We start from the raw sequence: 17,893 nt of genomic DNA on the forward strand, positions 1-17,893 counted from the left end.
GATAATGTTTATGCCCTAATTTTGAGTTTTAAAGAGCAGAATCACAATACCAAACATCTGTAAGATGCAAATAAATCACAAATGTCACTGTCTGGACAACTTTTCATACTTACAAATAATTGTGCATTTTAATTTAATTATCTTTTGTCCATTTTTTGATCCTTCTTAAGCTGGAGCTCGCTCTGAAGCTCTGAGTCCCTTTTATTTAAACAGCAGCTCCACAGAAACAACACAACAGCCATGACAAACTGGCCATAAGAACAGTCAATGAAAAAGTCACAACAACATATCCTACCAGAGTTATAAAACAGCAGATTATATTTTTATAGTATAAACAAATGGCAAAAGATAATTGTTAGATATAATATAGTTTACCTTTTGTTCAATGCCGAGCTGTGCAGGATCAGTTTCTCACTGTGGAAATGAGATGTGGATCAGATAACGCTGGGGAACGCCAGGAAACACGACACTCCCTGTTTTTCAACTCCTACATACCTGTGTGTTTGCAAATAGATACCATTGTGGGCACTAATATCAACTAATAAAATTCCTCACAAGTTTCTGACTGATAATTTTTCTTTAGTCACAAGCTAAATTTTTGGCAAATGTTGAGCAAATGGGAGGCCCTGCCTTTCAAAATAAGTCTCACACATGCGTTTTGGCAATTGAGTTTTTCTGTTAAAAGCTTTTTGTTGTTGGAAATAGGCAAGAATAAAGAAAGACAACAGAAAAAAAAGAATAAATCATTCCACAATCAATCCGATATAATTTTACTAAAATTATTTCTGTACAATGACTTTAGTATATTAGTCATATTAAAAAATAATCAGGAGGGGAAGTGCCAGATACCATGTGATGCTAATTAAATGCATTTTATTAACAGCAAATCATAATTATTATCAGCAATCACCTTCCCCCAACAGGGCGCAATAGATGGATGCACCTCCGTCAGCCTGGTTCTTCCAAAGGTTTCCTCCTGTCAAAAGAGAGTTTTGTCCTTGCCACAGCAAAATATTAGTAAAGGCTCTCCAAAACTAGAATGAGGAGTCGATTCTGATAACTGATGAGTGTTTCATTTTGTGCCATTTAAAATGAAATCCAACAAACTCATTTATTCATGGCTGTTAGGAAATCTAGAAAAATCTTGGAAAAGAAGAGAACCATAATGCAGAAACTTATAAAGTGTCTGCTGTCATGCAGTCCTCCACTCATGTTTCAGCCCCATATTCTCTTGAATGCATCAAATATGAACTCTGAAATTTGCATCATAGAATTGAGTTGAAGTAAAGCTAAAATGCATCTTTACTTTATACAGTCAACAATGATGACAACCCTGGTTTAAAAAAATCTGTAATATTGCAATGATTTGATAACTTGACACATCAAATATAAAAAAAAAATATCACAGAGTTTTTTAAAACTTTGATTGGTCAAACAGCAGTAGTGTTAGAAAGCAGTTGCTTTGCTGAATCTTGCTGGTAATCTAAATTAAATCTACCAGGTTTTTGGAAACAGAGTTGTAAAAGAAGGCAGCACAGTGGCTCAGTGTGGTCTCACAGGAGTCAGGCTGGGGTGCTTTTTGCAGCATCAGCTTCTTTCCGTGAAGAATTTCCATGTTCTTCCCATTTTGAGAGGTACACCCCCCACCCCTTTCCAGAAACACACTGTTCAGCTGGAAACTCTAAACTGGTGAGTCAGTTCTTAACTGGAAAATAAAATTGAATATTGAACAAGTACCTGTTTCTGCAACTTGATAATGTTTGCAGTAAATCTCATCAACCACTAGATGGAGAAGTTAAAAGTACAGTCAGTGAGTATATTTACTGGATGGTTAACAGATTTTTTTGTTTTTTTGAAATTTTCGGCTCAGAAGTAAATGGCCTGTATTTGTATAGCGCTTTACTAGTCCCTAAGGACCCCAAAGCGCTTTACACAACCAGTCATCCACCCATTCACACACACATTCACACACTGAATGATGATGATGATGTGTAAAATAAACACATTACAAACATCACCACAGAAAGTCAACCAATGATGGGTGAAGAAAAAGTTGGTGATAGAAAGTAGGCATATCCCAAGTTTAACTTCTTTCAACTTTGAGGCAAGTGACTGAGCGACTACCAATGAAAACAAAGGATACAACTGACTGACATATGATAGATATGTTAATATATTACAGGGTTACCTAGGCAACTGCAGTCTTCAATCAACTCTAGCAACCAACCGCCAAAGGGACAAAGTGATGGATGATGAGCAAATCAGCTCCTGTTTGGATGTCCCTTTGGGCTCTGGAAAACCTGGGGATTAATCTGAATCCTGAGTCATTCACCTGACAAAATCCACACAGAACTGTACAAACCAAATCTTCTTAACCACAAGAACAATGAGGCTAGATAAGAATATCGTAACAACCCATCTTGCATTTTCAGACTAGCTTTCAGTTCTTTTTTAAATTTTCTGCAAGAACTGGTAGCATGTCGATTGCACTGACACATACAGGTGAGTCTCACTCCCCCAGTCTCACTGTTTATGATTTTTGTTTCATTCGCTGTGACACCACAGAAGGTGTGTCCCACTTGGTGAGCAATTTAGAGCTAGAGATGAAAGCAATATAACTATCTCCCCTTGCAAGTTTTCTAAGCTTGGTATTGTAATGTTGCTGTTTCTTGCCCTGGAGCAAATTATGCAGTGTAAACTACCTTGATAACTCTCAGAGCCAGAACATAGTGAATTTAATTCCCCCCCACCTGCCCTCCCTACCAGTTTTCCTAAAGTAGCCAACAAGTGTTTCTTTTCCCATGGAACCCACCAACAACTCCTGCACTGCAAACAACATAAAGTTGAGCCACTGCATTCATCATTGTGTATGAACCTACAAGTCATGAATTTTACATGCTTTGTCTAATATCCAGCAGTTCATACTTGGGTCACTACCTTTGCAGAGATGTCGTGTAAAGGGATTGCTTTAGGACATTCCGTTGCACAGCAAAACCAGCACAAAACATCTTTTTTGCACACTTTGGTGAGACCTCTATTTATGGCAAAGGATCTTTTGGAATTGATTATTAACTAGTTGTAATTCGGGACATATTAGCACAATACAACACAGCCCAGGTCGTTATTCTATCCTGAGTTTTATCATATCTCATTTAACCAGCCATCAAGTTAGAGTGAGCCACCTGGGAAATAATTTCCTGGTGCTTTTTCTTCACCAACAACTGAGTGATTTCTTCTTCATGTTCAGTCTCGTGGCATTACTCTATACAGTCTATAGAGACAGCAACTGATGTCGTCATCAGGTAATACTAAAAAAAAAAGACAAACTCTGGAGACTCTAACTCACCCACAAAGTCTGGATTTTATTGTTTTATTGTCAGAACATTTTTCTGTTGAAGAGTGAACTGGTTTGCAGTAAAATAAATTGACCACAAGGTGGAGACAAACACAAACTGAACTTAAAGATGCAACCAGAGATGAACAGCCAGCAGTTTGTGGTTTTGTGACTGTACAGGGTGGCCCATTTATATGGATACACCATAATAACATGGGAATGGTTGGTGATATTAAAGTCCTGTTTGTGGCACATTAGTATATGTGAGGGGGCAAACTCCTCAAGATGGGTGGTGACCATGGTGGCCATTTAGAAGTCGGCCATCTTGGATACAACGTTTGTCTTTTCAATAGGAAGAGGGCCATGTGACAAATCAAACTTATTGGTAATGTCACAAGAAAAACAATGGTGTGCTTGGTTTCAATGTAACTTTATTCTTTCATGAGTTATTTACAAGTTTCTCTTTGTTCACGGCCATTGACATGTCGAAGAGATTAACATGTGAGGAGCGGATTGAAATTGCATTGATATCTGGTGAACGCAGTAACCGGGTCATTGCAGCAGATTTCAATGCAAGACACCCTACGAGACCACCCATCTCCCATGCTGCAGTTAGCAAACTGCTTGCTAAGTTTTGTGAAACTGGTTCAGTGTTGGATTTGCCAAAATGTGGACGCAAGAAAACTGTCACTAATGAAGAAACATCAGTGGCTGTCCTAGCTTCATTCAGCAAGAGCCCACAGCGTAGCACTCGCCGCATGTCACTGGAGAGTGGCATTAGTCGAACATCCCTTCGGCGGATATTAGCTACTCACAAATGGCACCCTTACAAACTCCAGCTACTGCAGCATCTCAACGAGGATGACCCAGATCGGCGCACAGAATTTGCAGAATGGGCAAAACAAAAATTGGAACAGGCCCCTCAGTTCACGCAGAAGATTTTGTTCAGTGATGAGGCAAACTTTTATGTGAATGGTGAAGTTAACAAACAAAACCACCGCTATTGGTCTGACACTAACCCACATTGGATGGATCCCTCCAAGACTGTTGGAACAACAAAAGTGATGATTTGGTGTAGTATATGGGGTACAACGATAGTGGGTCCATTCTTCATCAATGGAAACCTCAAGGCCACTGGATATTTGAAATTGCTACATGTGTTTCACTCTTTGTGCACTGAAGCTGGCACGTTCCCTGAGTTTTTCCAGCAAGATGGTGCACCACCACATTATGGGCAGAGGTGGGTCGAGTAGCCAAAAATTGTACTCAAGTAAGAGTAGCATTACTTTAAAATATTATTACTCAAGTAAAAGTGAAAAGTAGTCGTCAAAAAAGTTACTCAAGAAAGAGTACAAAAAGTACTTGGCGAAAAGACTACTCAAGTAGCGAGTAAGTGTTTGAAATGTCCGATTTATTTTTTAAATAAATGTTATCAGACAAACAAAAATAAATAAATATACAAATTTTACCATTTTCAAAAGGAATATATGTAAAAACATCAACAAAATAAGGCACAACAATTCTAATTTCCAGATTTCAGTTTTTCACAACATAAAGCTTTTTTCACTAATACCTACAGTACAGGGCTCGCAAAATCGCTAGCCCGACGTCCCTAGCGGTTTTGCGAGCCCTGCATTAAATAATATAAATACATAAACAGTACAAACAATTTCCAGTGACAAGATATGCTGTAAACATTATATTCATTTTTGCTCCAAATAGCACAGCAGCCTCAGAGAAAACATTAGAACGAGGCAACTTCAACATATGTTCATACAAGGCAGCTCAGTTTACCATAAGTTGTATGGGTGTGCATTTATTTCTGCACATTTAGCAAAAATGTGCCCTTTCTTCACTCAGTGAGGTGATGGTTAAGCTTCAGCAGCAGTTTGCTCTCAAGGTTCTTTCTGTGAAGCTCTAACTGTTTAGCAGTGAACAGGAATCCTGCATGACTAAAAAGTCCTTCACAAGCTCCAGATGAAGGAAGAGCTGTACTGATTTTGATCGACAGCTTCTTGATGTGAGGAAAGCCATGCAATAGATCCACACCTCCAGTGAATGGACATGAAAGGTACCTCTCCAGCTCCCCTGCTTCTGGCTTTCCTGACCGCATGGATCCATCATCTTTGTCGAATAGGCTGCTGTTTGTGCTGGCCTCATCCAGCTCTGAGTCTAGGTGATGTCTGATGAAGTGGAGACCTGGGGAAAGATGTAAGGTTTTCAAAAGAATTAGGTCTGGTCATTATAGTGCTGTAAACACTGCCAAGCTGCAGATGTTTGTTTGGAGCTAGCCTCCAAAAGCTGGGCATACACTGTGCGATTTTTGGCTGTTTCACATATTAAACCCTGTCACCCGCAATATTGCCTTCTGTTTTAACAGTTAAAGCAGTACAGACGAGCTGTTTGCATGTGCGTGGAACTCCAGCGTCATTAACCAGGCTAGCTGTTAGCTTATAGCTCACGCTAGCTAACCAGCGAGCAGTTAAAAAGACAGCTGAAGCTGCACAAAACACCCACAAACTTATCTAACTACAACGTAGCGCCGAAAATATGACTCGCAGCTGGAGCTCGACACAGCTGCTGTAACATAAGACTGACATCCAGCTAACCACAGCTAAAAAGATATTTAGAGAAAGCTTACCGTTTCCTCGGGTTACAGGAGTTGAGTTGTTTCACGCTGAAAAGTTGGTTTGTTTTGGCTCTCACTGAAGACACCGACGCTGAAGACATAGCTGTTGTTTTGTACTGCTTTTAAGCGAAACATTCTTTGTATGTGAGGAAAATGCTGTTCATCCTCTTCAGCTCTAGCGTAGACTCTGCCATGTTTTCATGTTTCTTCTTTCCGTGTATCCGCTACTTTGAAACGCTTGGGCCGCTCTGCCCGCCAGTTTCAAACTGGTCATGTGACTGCATAGCCACATCTCATTGGTAAAAAAGTTACCGGAAACTCCACTGGCGGCATGTTATCTAATGTGTTAAACAAATTTTTTTTAAGTAAGGAGTCGAATTTTGCAAATGTAAAGTACCGTTTCTTCTTCACAAATGTACTCAAGTAAAAGTAAAAAGTATCGTGCAAAAAAGGTACTTTAAAAATAAATTTTTTTCAAAAACTTTTTCAAGTAAATGTAAAAGAGTAAATGTAACTTGTTACTACCCACCTCTGATTATGGGTGCCAGGTCCGAGCATTCCTAGATGAACAGTTTCCTGGAAAGTGGATTGGTCGTCGTGGGCTAGTTGAATGGCCCCCAAGGTCTCCCGATCTGACCCCCTAGACTTTTATCTTTGGGGTCATCTGAAGGCAATTGTCTATGGTGTGAAGATATGAGATGTGCAGCACCTGAAACTACGGATACTGGATGCCTGTGCTGGCATTTTCCTGCGGTGTTGCTATCAGTGTGTGAAGAGTGGGAGAAGAGGGTTGCATTGACAATCCAACACAATGGGCAGCACATTGAACACATTTTATAAGTGGTCAGAAACTTGTAAATAACTCATGAAAGAATAAAGTTACGTTGAAACCAAGCACACCATTGTTTTTCTTGTGACATTACCAGTAAGTTTGATGTGTCACATGGCCCTCTTCCTATTGAAAAAACAAACGTTGTATCCAAGATGGCCGACTTCTAAATGGCCACCATGGTCACCACACATCTTGAGGAGTTTCCCCCTCACATATACTAATGTGCCACAAACAGGACTTTAATATCACCAACCATTCCCATGTTATTACGGTGTATCCATATAAATGGGCCACCCTGTAGATTAAATTTAACAATAATTTTCTTACATGACATTTGACAAAGGAAACATTGAACCCTATAGATTAATCGGTTTAGACTATAGGTATAAAATACACACATCAAATGAGTTTGTGTATTATGTAAAAATATGTTTCAGGCATTGCAGCGGAGAACAAACAAATGTTTCCTGCAGCATCACTTCAAGTGGTTATAATTAGAGTAAATCTGCTGCTGGTTATCCTCCTAAAGGATATTTTTTAGCTTATTAGAAAAACCCTCAGTTTAACAATAGTGGTTTAGTATGTTGTAGTATTCAACCTTATGTGTTGATGTATTCATTCGTACAATTCAAACAGCAAAAAATCATTTGATATGAATAACTGGTTTAAAAAATGCCTTAAAATATAATGCAACACATTTATACTTAAACCTAAAATTCATTTTTGAATGTTTTTCCTTGTTTCTCTGATTATTTTACTTGAGTACAGAATCTGAACTCTTTCTCCACAACTATTTTTTTTGTTCTGTGTAACTCATGTGCTACCTCTGAAAAGTCTAACTTTATTTTTTAAAAATGCACAATGATGTCAGTGTTTGCAGATGTTTGATCAAATTTCTAAGTGAACCTTCTCTCTGGTTTAAAAATAGAACAATTGCTGCTTTATTGTTGTTACATTATTCTGAGCAGATGTTTTGGTCTCCATGTAAACCACATTTGTGTTTGGTATATGGTAGTCAGTGATTAGGCACACACACACACACACACACACACACACACACACACACACACACACACACACACACACACACACTTACTTACTTACTTTCAAACATGAGCACATACCATTGTGGCATGCTGGTAGCCATGGGAACAAGATTGGTAGGAAGGCTGGTGTAGTGGTGACTCAGCTTGTTGCCAGGTGAATCAGGAAAATACACTGAGACACACACAGATGCACTCACACACAAACATTCGTACACACTTTGTGTTTATTATGTGCTCGTTGCCACATAATAAATATGGAGTGAATGTGAACAGCCTGCATGTTTGATAAAGTGAACTGACAGCGCATAATCGCTGGTGAGTCATTTAATAGTGGTTTCCTGTCGCTTCCAGTGGTGCTTAAAACCGGAACAGACCAACACAAAAGAACTAAATGGGACATCTGAGAAGGCTTTAGCATTTATCAACAATACCCAAGCACATATATGGACATTTTTAAATGTTCATTAATGTAAAAAAAAAAGCCTTCTATGAAGACCTCTTTTATGTTACAACACCTGTCTCCATTGGGAAATGGGAGCATTTTCCTTCATTACGCAGACTTCTTGAAATTTGGGTCATCTTTGAGACATGCAAAAACAGTACATGTGTACATAGTACAAAATATGCAGCCACCACATCATAAACACAAGTATCAACTATAGTTTTACTACTAAAGATAAGTGATTCTGAATATTCAAAGCTCTTTAGTCTATGAGCCACATTTGCACATTAATAGCATGTTTTGTTCTATGAATTTTATCTGCCCCACATCGAAAGCTAATTTTGAATCTGGGAGGAGACTGTATTTTTAGCATTTCCTACAACTAAAGTCATACAAACTCCACAGAGAATGACCCCAACCCCCTAGCCCTGGGGGCAAAGGTAACACTAAAAGAAGTCATTATAAGAAGTCATATTAACCCTCCATTGGGCATGGGGAGCAAAATTTTATACACACAAAAGGGAGAATGCTCAAAAAAGTTCAGATGACCAAAATGCTGAAAAAGAACAACATGACATCAGAGCTTAATCTTTACTCACATCCCACACAACCCTGACTTTATTTCCTATGTGAAGTCAGCTAAGGTTTTAAGGTTTATACAGCTTTGTTCAAGTTCACTAGCCAAGCATGAATTGCTCATGAGGCCTATTTTTAGTAGGTAATAAAACAATATTTGTGTGGCTTTTCTGTTGTCTCATACTAACAACAGCAACCACATAAAAAAAACATGGCAACAAGATGCACTCAAACTTATACATAACCCTACATAAGTAAAGGTTTTTTGAGAGCTGTTCGCAATAAACTTTTGAGCTGAATGAGTGAGTTTGGATTTACAAAGGTAGGAAAAATCAATGCACTATTTACTTATATCCAGTTATAGTAACATTGCAATGCTTTTTTATGCTTTTAATGCTTTTTATGCTCATTTCAATCTCGATATTTTTTTTTTATCATTGGACTCTTCTACAGGGGGCAGCAAGGTGGGGTAGTGGTTATCACTGTTGCCTCACAGCAAAAATGTCCTGAGAAGATGGCCTCTGTGACATCATCAAGAGCAAAGAGTAGAAAAGAGCTCTTTGCTCTTTCTAAGATTGAGCTGGACTGGTCTGAAGTGAATTTGTAATTACCATATTTACTTGTGTGCATGATGATCTCAGTATGTGAAACTTTGTGCATAATACGAACGTCCAACATGACAATATAAAAATACTGAAAACCATAATAGGTTCCATTTATAAATATTAGCATTTATTAAATGTTGTTCTGCACTTATAAACAAAAATCCTGCCTGCCATAAATGGCAATAAGAGACACATTTTCAGAAAGTCTCTCCTCTAAAGCATTTATGGTGCTTTCCTCTGGACTGTTCTCAGTCAAAAGACCTGCGTCAAGAATGAAAAAACAGAGTTCAGTCACCTACTTTCACATCTGGCTAATTGGTCCATGGCTTGGATGTGACTGTTGGGTTATTTGTTTCTTAAAGCTGCAATCTAAAAAAAAGTCTCACTCAGCTGCAGACAATAAAGAGGAAACAGCTGGACACCACTATAATTACAAGAAAACAAATGACTCCAAATGATTAATTTCAATTTTTTTAAGAATTAAAAACAGCAAGTGTGGCCTGTAAGATAACATGACCCTTGAGACGCCTTTTTCCTGTGCAGGCATTATGGTTTGAGCACACTAAACCGTTCAGAGACAAGGATTTCTGAAGCCAAATGCATCTGTGGCTCCTCACGGACAAGAGTGCTATAAATGTAATCCAACTCACACAACTCCCAATTTTTTAAATAATCATCAGGACAAATGTGGAAAAGACAGCTCAGAGGCAAAGCGTTAGAGAATAATATAAGCAAAACCTGGTAGCAAATCATCAGGTGGCCCTCACTGAACTGCAAACCAGGTGTTGGAAACTGTAACTATTTCCTCTTTTTCAATTTCACTTCGTTTAATCTCATATGCAGCACCACTTCACAACAGTTGTCTTCAGGTGCTTAATACAATAAATAAAGATCTTTCAATATTTGAGAAAAACTAAAACAATCTCATAATCCACTATGAGCAAGCACTTGGTGGCAGTGGGAAGACAGAACCTTGTTTATAAACAGGAAGAGACCTCAAACAGAGACATATAAACACATGGGAAGTGAAAAGAAGGGAGTGGAGAAAAAGTGTTGATTACATCACGGGAAGTCCCCCAGCTTGCTTAGTCTATTTCAGCATCACTAAAAGTTGGTTCAGGGTCACCTGGTTCAGCCTTAAATACAAGTTTTATCAAAAGGGAAGTTTTAAGTAAAGATAGTGTCTATCTTCCAAATCCAGACTCGGTGCTGGTTCCACAGGATCTGCCTCCCATCCTACTTTTCAATTCTCTAGGAACCACAGGTAAGCCTGCAGTCTGATAGCGATTATGTTAAGATTATATGGTACTATGAGTTCTCTAAGATATGATGGGATCTGATTGTGAGAAAGAGGTTTTTAAATTCAATTGTGGGTTTAATAAGGAGCCAATGAAAATAAGCTAATATGAGAAAAAATATGATATCTCTTTTCTTTAGTACTCTCACTTACATGTTTTTGATCAACTGAAGGCTCTTCAGTGAGCTGTTAAGGCAGCCTGACAATAAAGAAGTACAAGTGTCCACCCTAAAAGTAACAAATGCACTTATTTTTCTGCATCATTTTAATTTAATGCTGTTTTAACAATAATGTGCAGATGATAGAAGGTATTAGGGCTGGGCCATATCATACCGTTCACGGTAATACCGGTATAATGTTAGGCAACGATAAGAAAATGAAATATTGCGATAGAATACGGGTAAAACGAGCGCGCGCAGTGCCTTTGTTTTCATACACACATGGCGTAAAAAGCATGGCGGCGACAGAGAATTAGAAGGGCGGAAGCGGATCGTTGACTGAAACAGATAAACCTGAATTGGTTTGTAAAAATGGTGCCAACTGCAGTGGTGTGGAACTGGTTTGGTTTTTGTCTGTCAGATACACACCAAAGCACAATTTTTGGTAGAACATCTAAGCAGCCAAAAAACCTGGGGCTGCACGGTGTCAGCGCATTAGCGCCGTGCAGCCCCACACACTGGGCGATCCGCGTTAACTCGCTAACGCGAGATTTGCAGCGTTAACGCGGTTATGGCGTTAATGTCATTTTAACAAGATTAACGCTGACAGCACTAGTTTTAATACGACTTTGATAAGCTACAAAGCTGCATCGCTTGATTCATTGTCGGAGCATTACGGCTACCATTTCAGGAGTCTTGTGGAGTAATACGTACTGTGCTTCAACATAATATTACCATATTGTGTGTGTATAACCTCTTTTTAAGTTTTGTGGATATTATACATGGTTATGCTCAGGATATGTCGGCCAATTTCCACTGGAAATGATTTTTGGTTAAACTGTCAGCAAGGAATTTGCATTTGCGCTGTTAAAATTTTATATAGCTTTAATGCACATAAAAAATAGCTGCTTGTTTAATTGAAAATATATTGATGGGTTTTTTTGCACTAATAAAGTTGTGAAGTATGTAAAGCCTGTAAAGTATTTTGTCTCGCGTCAATTATATCGTCAGTTATATCGTTATCGCAAATTTTCAAATATATATTGTGATAAATATTTTTGGCCATATTGTCCTGCTCTAGAAGGTATTCCTAGATATTTGTTAAATATGCAAGTTAAAGGACATACCCTGCTCCAAACTCACTCCAAGGTTCCTCACAGTGTCAGTGGAGGCCAAGGTAAAGCCGTGAGAGTAAATACCTCGTTACACAGTGCGATTCTCAGATTTTTAGAGACAACTTGCTACAAGTCAGTTTTGGCAGAAGTGATGAATAAACAGACACACGTACGTTTTCTGCAAAGACTCCACTCGTGTTAAACTGGCTGATGACCAGTTTAGCTCTTATTGTCATCTCCCAGTAAAGTCACATTAAAGTCACAGCTTGTAGCTCCGCCCCGGCAGACTGCCGCGTCTTCAACACACAACAAACCTCCACTATGCACGGAGGCAGCAGCTTCAAGTGAGCCGAACGCTGCCTCGACAGGAAATTACGTGGCACTACAAATAAAAAGCCCCAACAAAGTAAACCTTTAAAAACACATTTTGACTCAGGTCTACTTATCAATGCATTTCAAATGCAACTTTTCAAGATAATTTCTTGTATATAAAATAAGGGATTGTGCAAGATGTTAAGGACAAAAATAAAGTGGGTTATTTTATTTGTTTGCTTACAAAAGAAAAATGAATTTCCGCCACTGGAACTTTGGTAAAAGTATAATGGTTTAATAAACTTCACACAGAGGCAAAATATCCATTTATCACATTTAGCCAAGAAGACTAATTTTCACTTGGAGTCCCCATCCAGGAAAGAGTTTTATTAGAATAAAATAGCAAAAAGAAAACAAAATAAAATTATAAAAGTTATCCCAAACAAATAAATGGTGTTGCTGTTGTTGTCAGATCATGCGACCTAATTGATTGTTCAATAGGAAACATTTTAAGGCAATATATTCATATTTGGAGGTAATAAATACCAGGCAAGAACTGCTTGAGATGAGAGTGCTGACTGGCAAAAAAAAATTGTTATCCATAATAATATGCAACAATTAGCGGTTAAAACTGACCACATGAGTCAATCTGTAGATGCAGTCACAAACTCCTAAAGTACTGATGGAGCAGCTCTATTTAAAATTTTACTATCTAAGAGAAGTCATCTTAAATTAAAAGTAATCTCATCTCAAATTACCAGTTCACAAACGAATTCAGTGGGCTTCAGGTGCTTGCTGGAGTGTGGTTAGGCAATTAGTAATATCAGAAGGGATTGTATGCTATTATCCTCCATGTACAATATTTTTGTATTTCAAAGTTTGAAAATGCATTTTGTTTTAAAGTCTCATTTCCACACAGGAACAGGCAAGTAATTTTAATCAAGTAAAGCTGCAGAGCTGAAAAACTTACCTTGCTTTAATGTATAAATTTCCTGTAAAATAAGAAACAAAAAGTGTCTTTTAGAATTTATTAAATATACTGTTTAACGTTACATGTATAGATTTCAATGGGAACTGGAAATGTCCATCTCAAAATTTTGAGCACATTTTTCCCAGCCAGTAAAAACATGAAAGAAGCAAATAAGAAAACAGCAAGCGCTTTGTGAGTGAGTTTGGTCCTTTTTAAATTATAACTCGCCGAAACGTGAAAACGCAATTTCGAAATGACAGAAAGATAAAAACTAATAAAAAAAAACTACAGTAACTGAAATTTTAGATTGATGGCTTTTATTGTGAAACTCTTGACGGGATGTGGGCGCTGTCACTTCGGCTACCTTGATGCGCAGTTCGCGGACGCGCTCATTCACTTCAGGTTAGGACTCCCACTGGAGTAAGGAGAGAAGGACGGGGCAGCGTCTGTCGTTAAAACTCGCAGGAGGAAAACGTCAAATCACTCGGATACACTCCTGGAAACAACGACTTTCAGAACGTTAAACCTGAGCAGCACACCAGCCGAAAGCCGCGTCGGTTTATTTTTGGGCCAACGGATTGATCCCGGACTGTGTGTGCGCGCGTGTTTTCCTTTGGATGCACATACACACACAAACACACGCGCGCGCAGACACACAGGTTGCTAGCGGAGTTAGCCGGGTTTGCTAGCTCGCTGTGGTTAGCTGGGCTTCCCGTCCGCTGGGAGTGAACGCAGAGCGGGGTTAAAGTTTAGAAACAGTGCCCGACATTTTCCAGACAGAAGGCTGCTGGTTCAGGCATGATGTGTGGGTTTTTCGGAGGTTTGTTAAGTTGGCCGGCTGGTAGCATCGGCTGACTGAAGCCCAGCATTAGTACCTCGGATTGGACTCATGTGTGTTCCCCCCTTCTTCCTTTTCCACTGCTGTTTTTAAACAGTTTTTTTTAAAAAGCGGACTTTGCCCTCGGGGTGTTGTAACTCCGCTCCCTATATTAAATAAAAGCCTCAATCGATTCTTCTTTTGGAGTTTCTCAACACTTTGCTGGAAGTTTTTATTTCTTTCTCTTCAAGGAGGAGGTAAAAAAAAAGTTGTTGGGAAGTTGAGAAGGATTTTTCCAAGCCTGTGGAAAAAATGGATGCGGGAATAGAGAAAGAATGCAGCGCCTTGGGAGGGCTCTTCCAGCTCATCATGAACGACATGAAGGTAAAAAAAGCGGACATACAAGTCATCTCATTACATGTCTCTACATCTTTTTTTTTTTTTATCTGTTATCTGTTTTTTCCCCTTTATTTTTTATATTGGTTACCTGTAATATCAGCCTTCAAAAGTCATATCTGCTTCATATTAAGTAACTTCATGGCAGCAGCCTGTAATATTGTAAGCCTGTTATAATATTGTGTTGAAGATTTGACCCTTGCAATGCTGATTTGGCAGTTCTATTTATTCTCCGTGAGACTTACACTTTAAAAAAAAATTAAATATATTTTTTAAAATTATGACTGTCATGAACTATTTGATTGGGACAGATTTGGACATAACATCTAAAAAAATGCATAAACAAAGTGGAATTTAAAATATAGAGTCTTAGGAAAGCACGAGTAAGCTTGAAATTTAGGTTATTAAAGGCTTGACATGGGATTTCTGGATGTGCAGTGCTGCTGATGTTGATTAGGTAATGAATGAGCAGAGGTTAAAACTGGAAGTGGGCCATCTGAGAGGGTAAGCGCTGGATGGGGGTGGATTTTACCAGCTGTGCACCCTTTGATGTTTGTCAAGCACTCTGCCCTTTTGCTGCCTGTCTGTCTGAGTTCCACTGCTCTCAGATGTTCATAGTTAGCAGCTTCTCTTTTCCAATCTCATCTCTTTTTTCCCCCCTTGGTCCAGAATAGGCAGCAAATGGCTCTGGTTCTACAGGCCTTTCACGTACTGGCACTGGCATGGGCATGGGTGATTTTTACTGATCAGGTTTAGCCATTTGTTGACATTTTGGAATCTGTTAATCAGACTTTGGGAGTTTTTAAATTTTACTTTTCACTGTGGATTTCCTTTAAACTCAGCTTATAAAAATAGATGCATAAATATGATCTGAAGTAAACTCGGCACAGCCTGCTGTGCTTGTTTGGGCTTTTAGGTCATGCCAAAATGAAGGTAATGTATGCAATGCATTTAAAACATAGGATAATCCCATTGTGCTATGTTTAAGAAAAAGAAAGGTGTCCGGTCCAATTGGTGTGCCAATTGGGCAGTTGACCCTTATGTCTTAAGTCTATTGCAGAAGCCCAAGTTTGAATCTGCCCCTGGTGATTAACTTCTTATCCTAGTTCCCAGCTTTCCTGCCTGACTGTGACTTATGAGTGTGCTGTCATAATAAAGGATAAATGTCTATGTTTGGGTTGAGTACAGTGGGTCGTCTACCAATGGGAAGGTCAGCGGATCGATCCCTAGCTCTTCCTGTAGAAAGGAGTACCATTATTTAAGTACCAGTCTGTTTACCAAATCACCAGGATTTTTCTAACTTTTTTTAAGTGACCTTTAATTTACAGAAAAATCCATAGCTTACTGTTAAGTAAGGTAACTTTAGCAGTCTTCTAGAGCAGTTTATGTTTCTCATTTACATTTTTACCATAAAATTACAGATTAAAAGATGGAACTGTATACTGGGAGGCATATTGAGCCATGTTGTTGGACCAGGAGGTGACCATGAAGGGAGTAATGGATGTATATTCAGTCCTGTTCTTGGTTTTTATAGGGATGATCTCTGTACTTTTTGAGCATGGCTGTGTACTTGAGTGCACCTGTTATTAATTATTTATTTTTAAGCCCAAATGTCCTTGTTCTTGATATATTTCTTCAATAACAGAATTTTTTTTTCTTTGTCAGTATTTGCTGTTATGTATTGTCAGAGGGGGTGGTAAGAAGTAATATTAATAGGTTAGCAAGGTATCCTAAAGCTTAAAGTCAGAGTTTTCTGTGTCATGAAAGTTGCTCTCTCCTTACCTGGCTAAATCACCATCATAACTTCTGCTGAACATATAACCAGAGCAGGTTATGTTCAGAGTCTGGTTTGAAATCGCCTGCAAGCTCCAGGTTTTCACTGTTTCCTTTATTCATAGCACGTTTTGTGTGCAATATAGATTGTTTGTTGGGGAAATGTTAAAATGTGCAGCCTGATGAATAAAGACTGCTTTGTATTCTCACTGTGATGTGCAGGATTCAGCTGGTGATGCAAAAATGTGTACATGTTTTAATATTTCATTCTGCAGGTGCTAGAACACAGAACAAACAGCAAGAGTGCCAAGTCAGTTGGTCAAATTAATTAATTGTCTACTTTATTATACTATGGGACAGTAACATTTAATGTTTAAATGTGTCTGGTTAATGTACCGGAACTCTAATGCGCCACCATCTTGTTAGAAGCACATACTCAGCCATAAAATAATAATGAAAACTGAAACTTTTACTAGAGTATTGATTTTCTCCAGTAGCTTGTCTTATTTGTAACAGGGTTGCATTTTATTGTTATACATTTTTATGTTTCTTATAGGTCATCATTATGTAGATAATATTGTGGTAGGTGGCACTCATAGGGATCATTTTGTTATCACAGAGCCTGAAGCAGATGCTTAACAGAGGAAGTTGAAAACCACCGTTGTGTTACCTGCCATCTCCAACTGGGGGTTTTAGCTTTTGTCAAGCCTGGTAATGCAAAAGAAGGATGTTTGTGTTGAACTTGCTTCACTGTATCTTTATGCGTGCTCAATCATCCAGATAACTCATCCAAGTGACTTCTTCGCTACGTGCAGATGAACAGAAGCAACTTGTTGGGATTCCTTTATTGTACACTTTTCTGGTGTCCTGTTACGAAAACGACCTACAGCAGATGATTCAGTCTTCAGAAATACAGCGATATTGTGTAACAATGGATCTTCGGGTGACTCACGGAAGCTATAGCAGCCCTCCTTTGAGCTGTTTTTATTTTTCTCAACATTGTAATGCACATTCTTGGACTGAATAATACACCTCTGATTGAAGCTGACCTTCATCTCTAATAGAGGGGTCATGTTGCTGTAGTGAGTGAGTGTTTGTTGTCTGTTACTGGATCTCTGTGTGATGAAGAGTCTGAGGAAAATTAGTTAAACGTTTTGCGTGTAACATGATGGAACTTGCAGACGTCCTGTGGTGAGAACAGCAAGCAGTACACATGAGTCACTTCTGCTGTCAGACAACAAGGAAGAGGAATGGTTATGATCGAGTGTATGTGCGTGCATGTGTGGCATCATATCCTGGTTCATCAACATGGCACAGACCCAATAGGGGCACTGCTACCATCTGCCCCCCCCCCCCCCCCCCCCCCCCCCCCCCACACACACACACACACACACACACACAGACATGTCTAATTAAGTAGAGTCTCTCTTCAGATAAATCTCTCTTCCGGGCATCATAACATGCCTGTGAAGATCTCACACTTCTGAATTAACCAATAGGCAGGGAGGCACAGATGCTTTTAGCAGATTGTAGGTCATTTTGTGATGCACTGATCCAACTTCTTCCAGTTCTGTTACTAAGTACTGATCCA

At 38.9% G+C, this 17,893-nt stretch overlaps 1 protein-coding gene and 1 long non-coding RNA gene across 4 annotated transcripts in view; one reads left to right on the forward strand and one right to left on the reverse strand.

Annotated features, from left to right (window-relative positions):
* Window positions 1-4,724: 4,724 nt before the first annotated feature.
* LOC146387408 (uncharacterized) lies at window positions 4,725-6,330 on the reverse strand. Its single transcript, XR_014800179.1, has 2 exons — window positions 5,976-6,330; window positions 4,725-5,533 (listed from the first exon to the last, which is right to left on the reverse strand). It is a non-coding gene; the product is annotated as an uncharacterized LOC146387408 (long non-coding RNA).
* A 7,362-nt stretch (window positions 6,331-13,692) lies between these two features.
* mtss1 (MTSS I-BAR domain containing 1) overlaps window positions 13,693-17,893 on the forward strand; it is a 62,563-nt gene continuing 58,362 nt past the window's right edge. For all 3 annotated transcript variants that reach the window (XM_084929009.1, XM_084929010.1, XM_084929011.1), the window contains exon 1: window positions 13,693-14,517. In XM_084929009.1, coding sequence (XP_084785135.1) covers window positions 14,446-14,517 — 72 coding nt within the window. In that variant the 5' untranslated portion in view covers window positions 13,693-14,445. The remainder of the gene's footprint in view (window positions 14,518-17,893) is intronic.

This window comes from Perissodus microlepis, chromosome 5 (assembly GCF_051167445.1).
Source record: "Perissodus microlepis isolate ML-2025 ecotype Zambia chromosome 5, ASM5116744v1, whole genome shotgun sequence".
NCBI classification, from domain to species: domain Eukaryota; kingdom Metazoa; phylum Chordata; class Actinopteri; order Cichliformes; family Cichlidae; genus Perissodus; species Perissodus microlepis.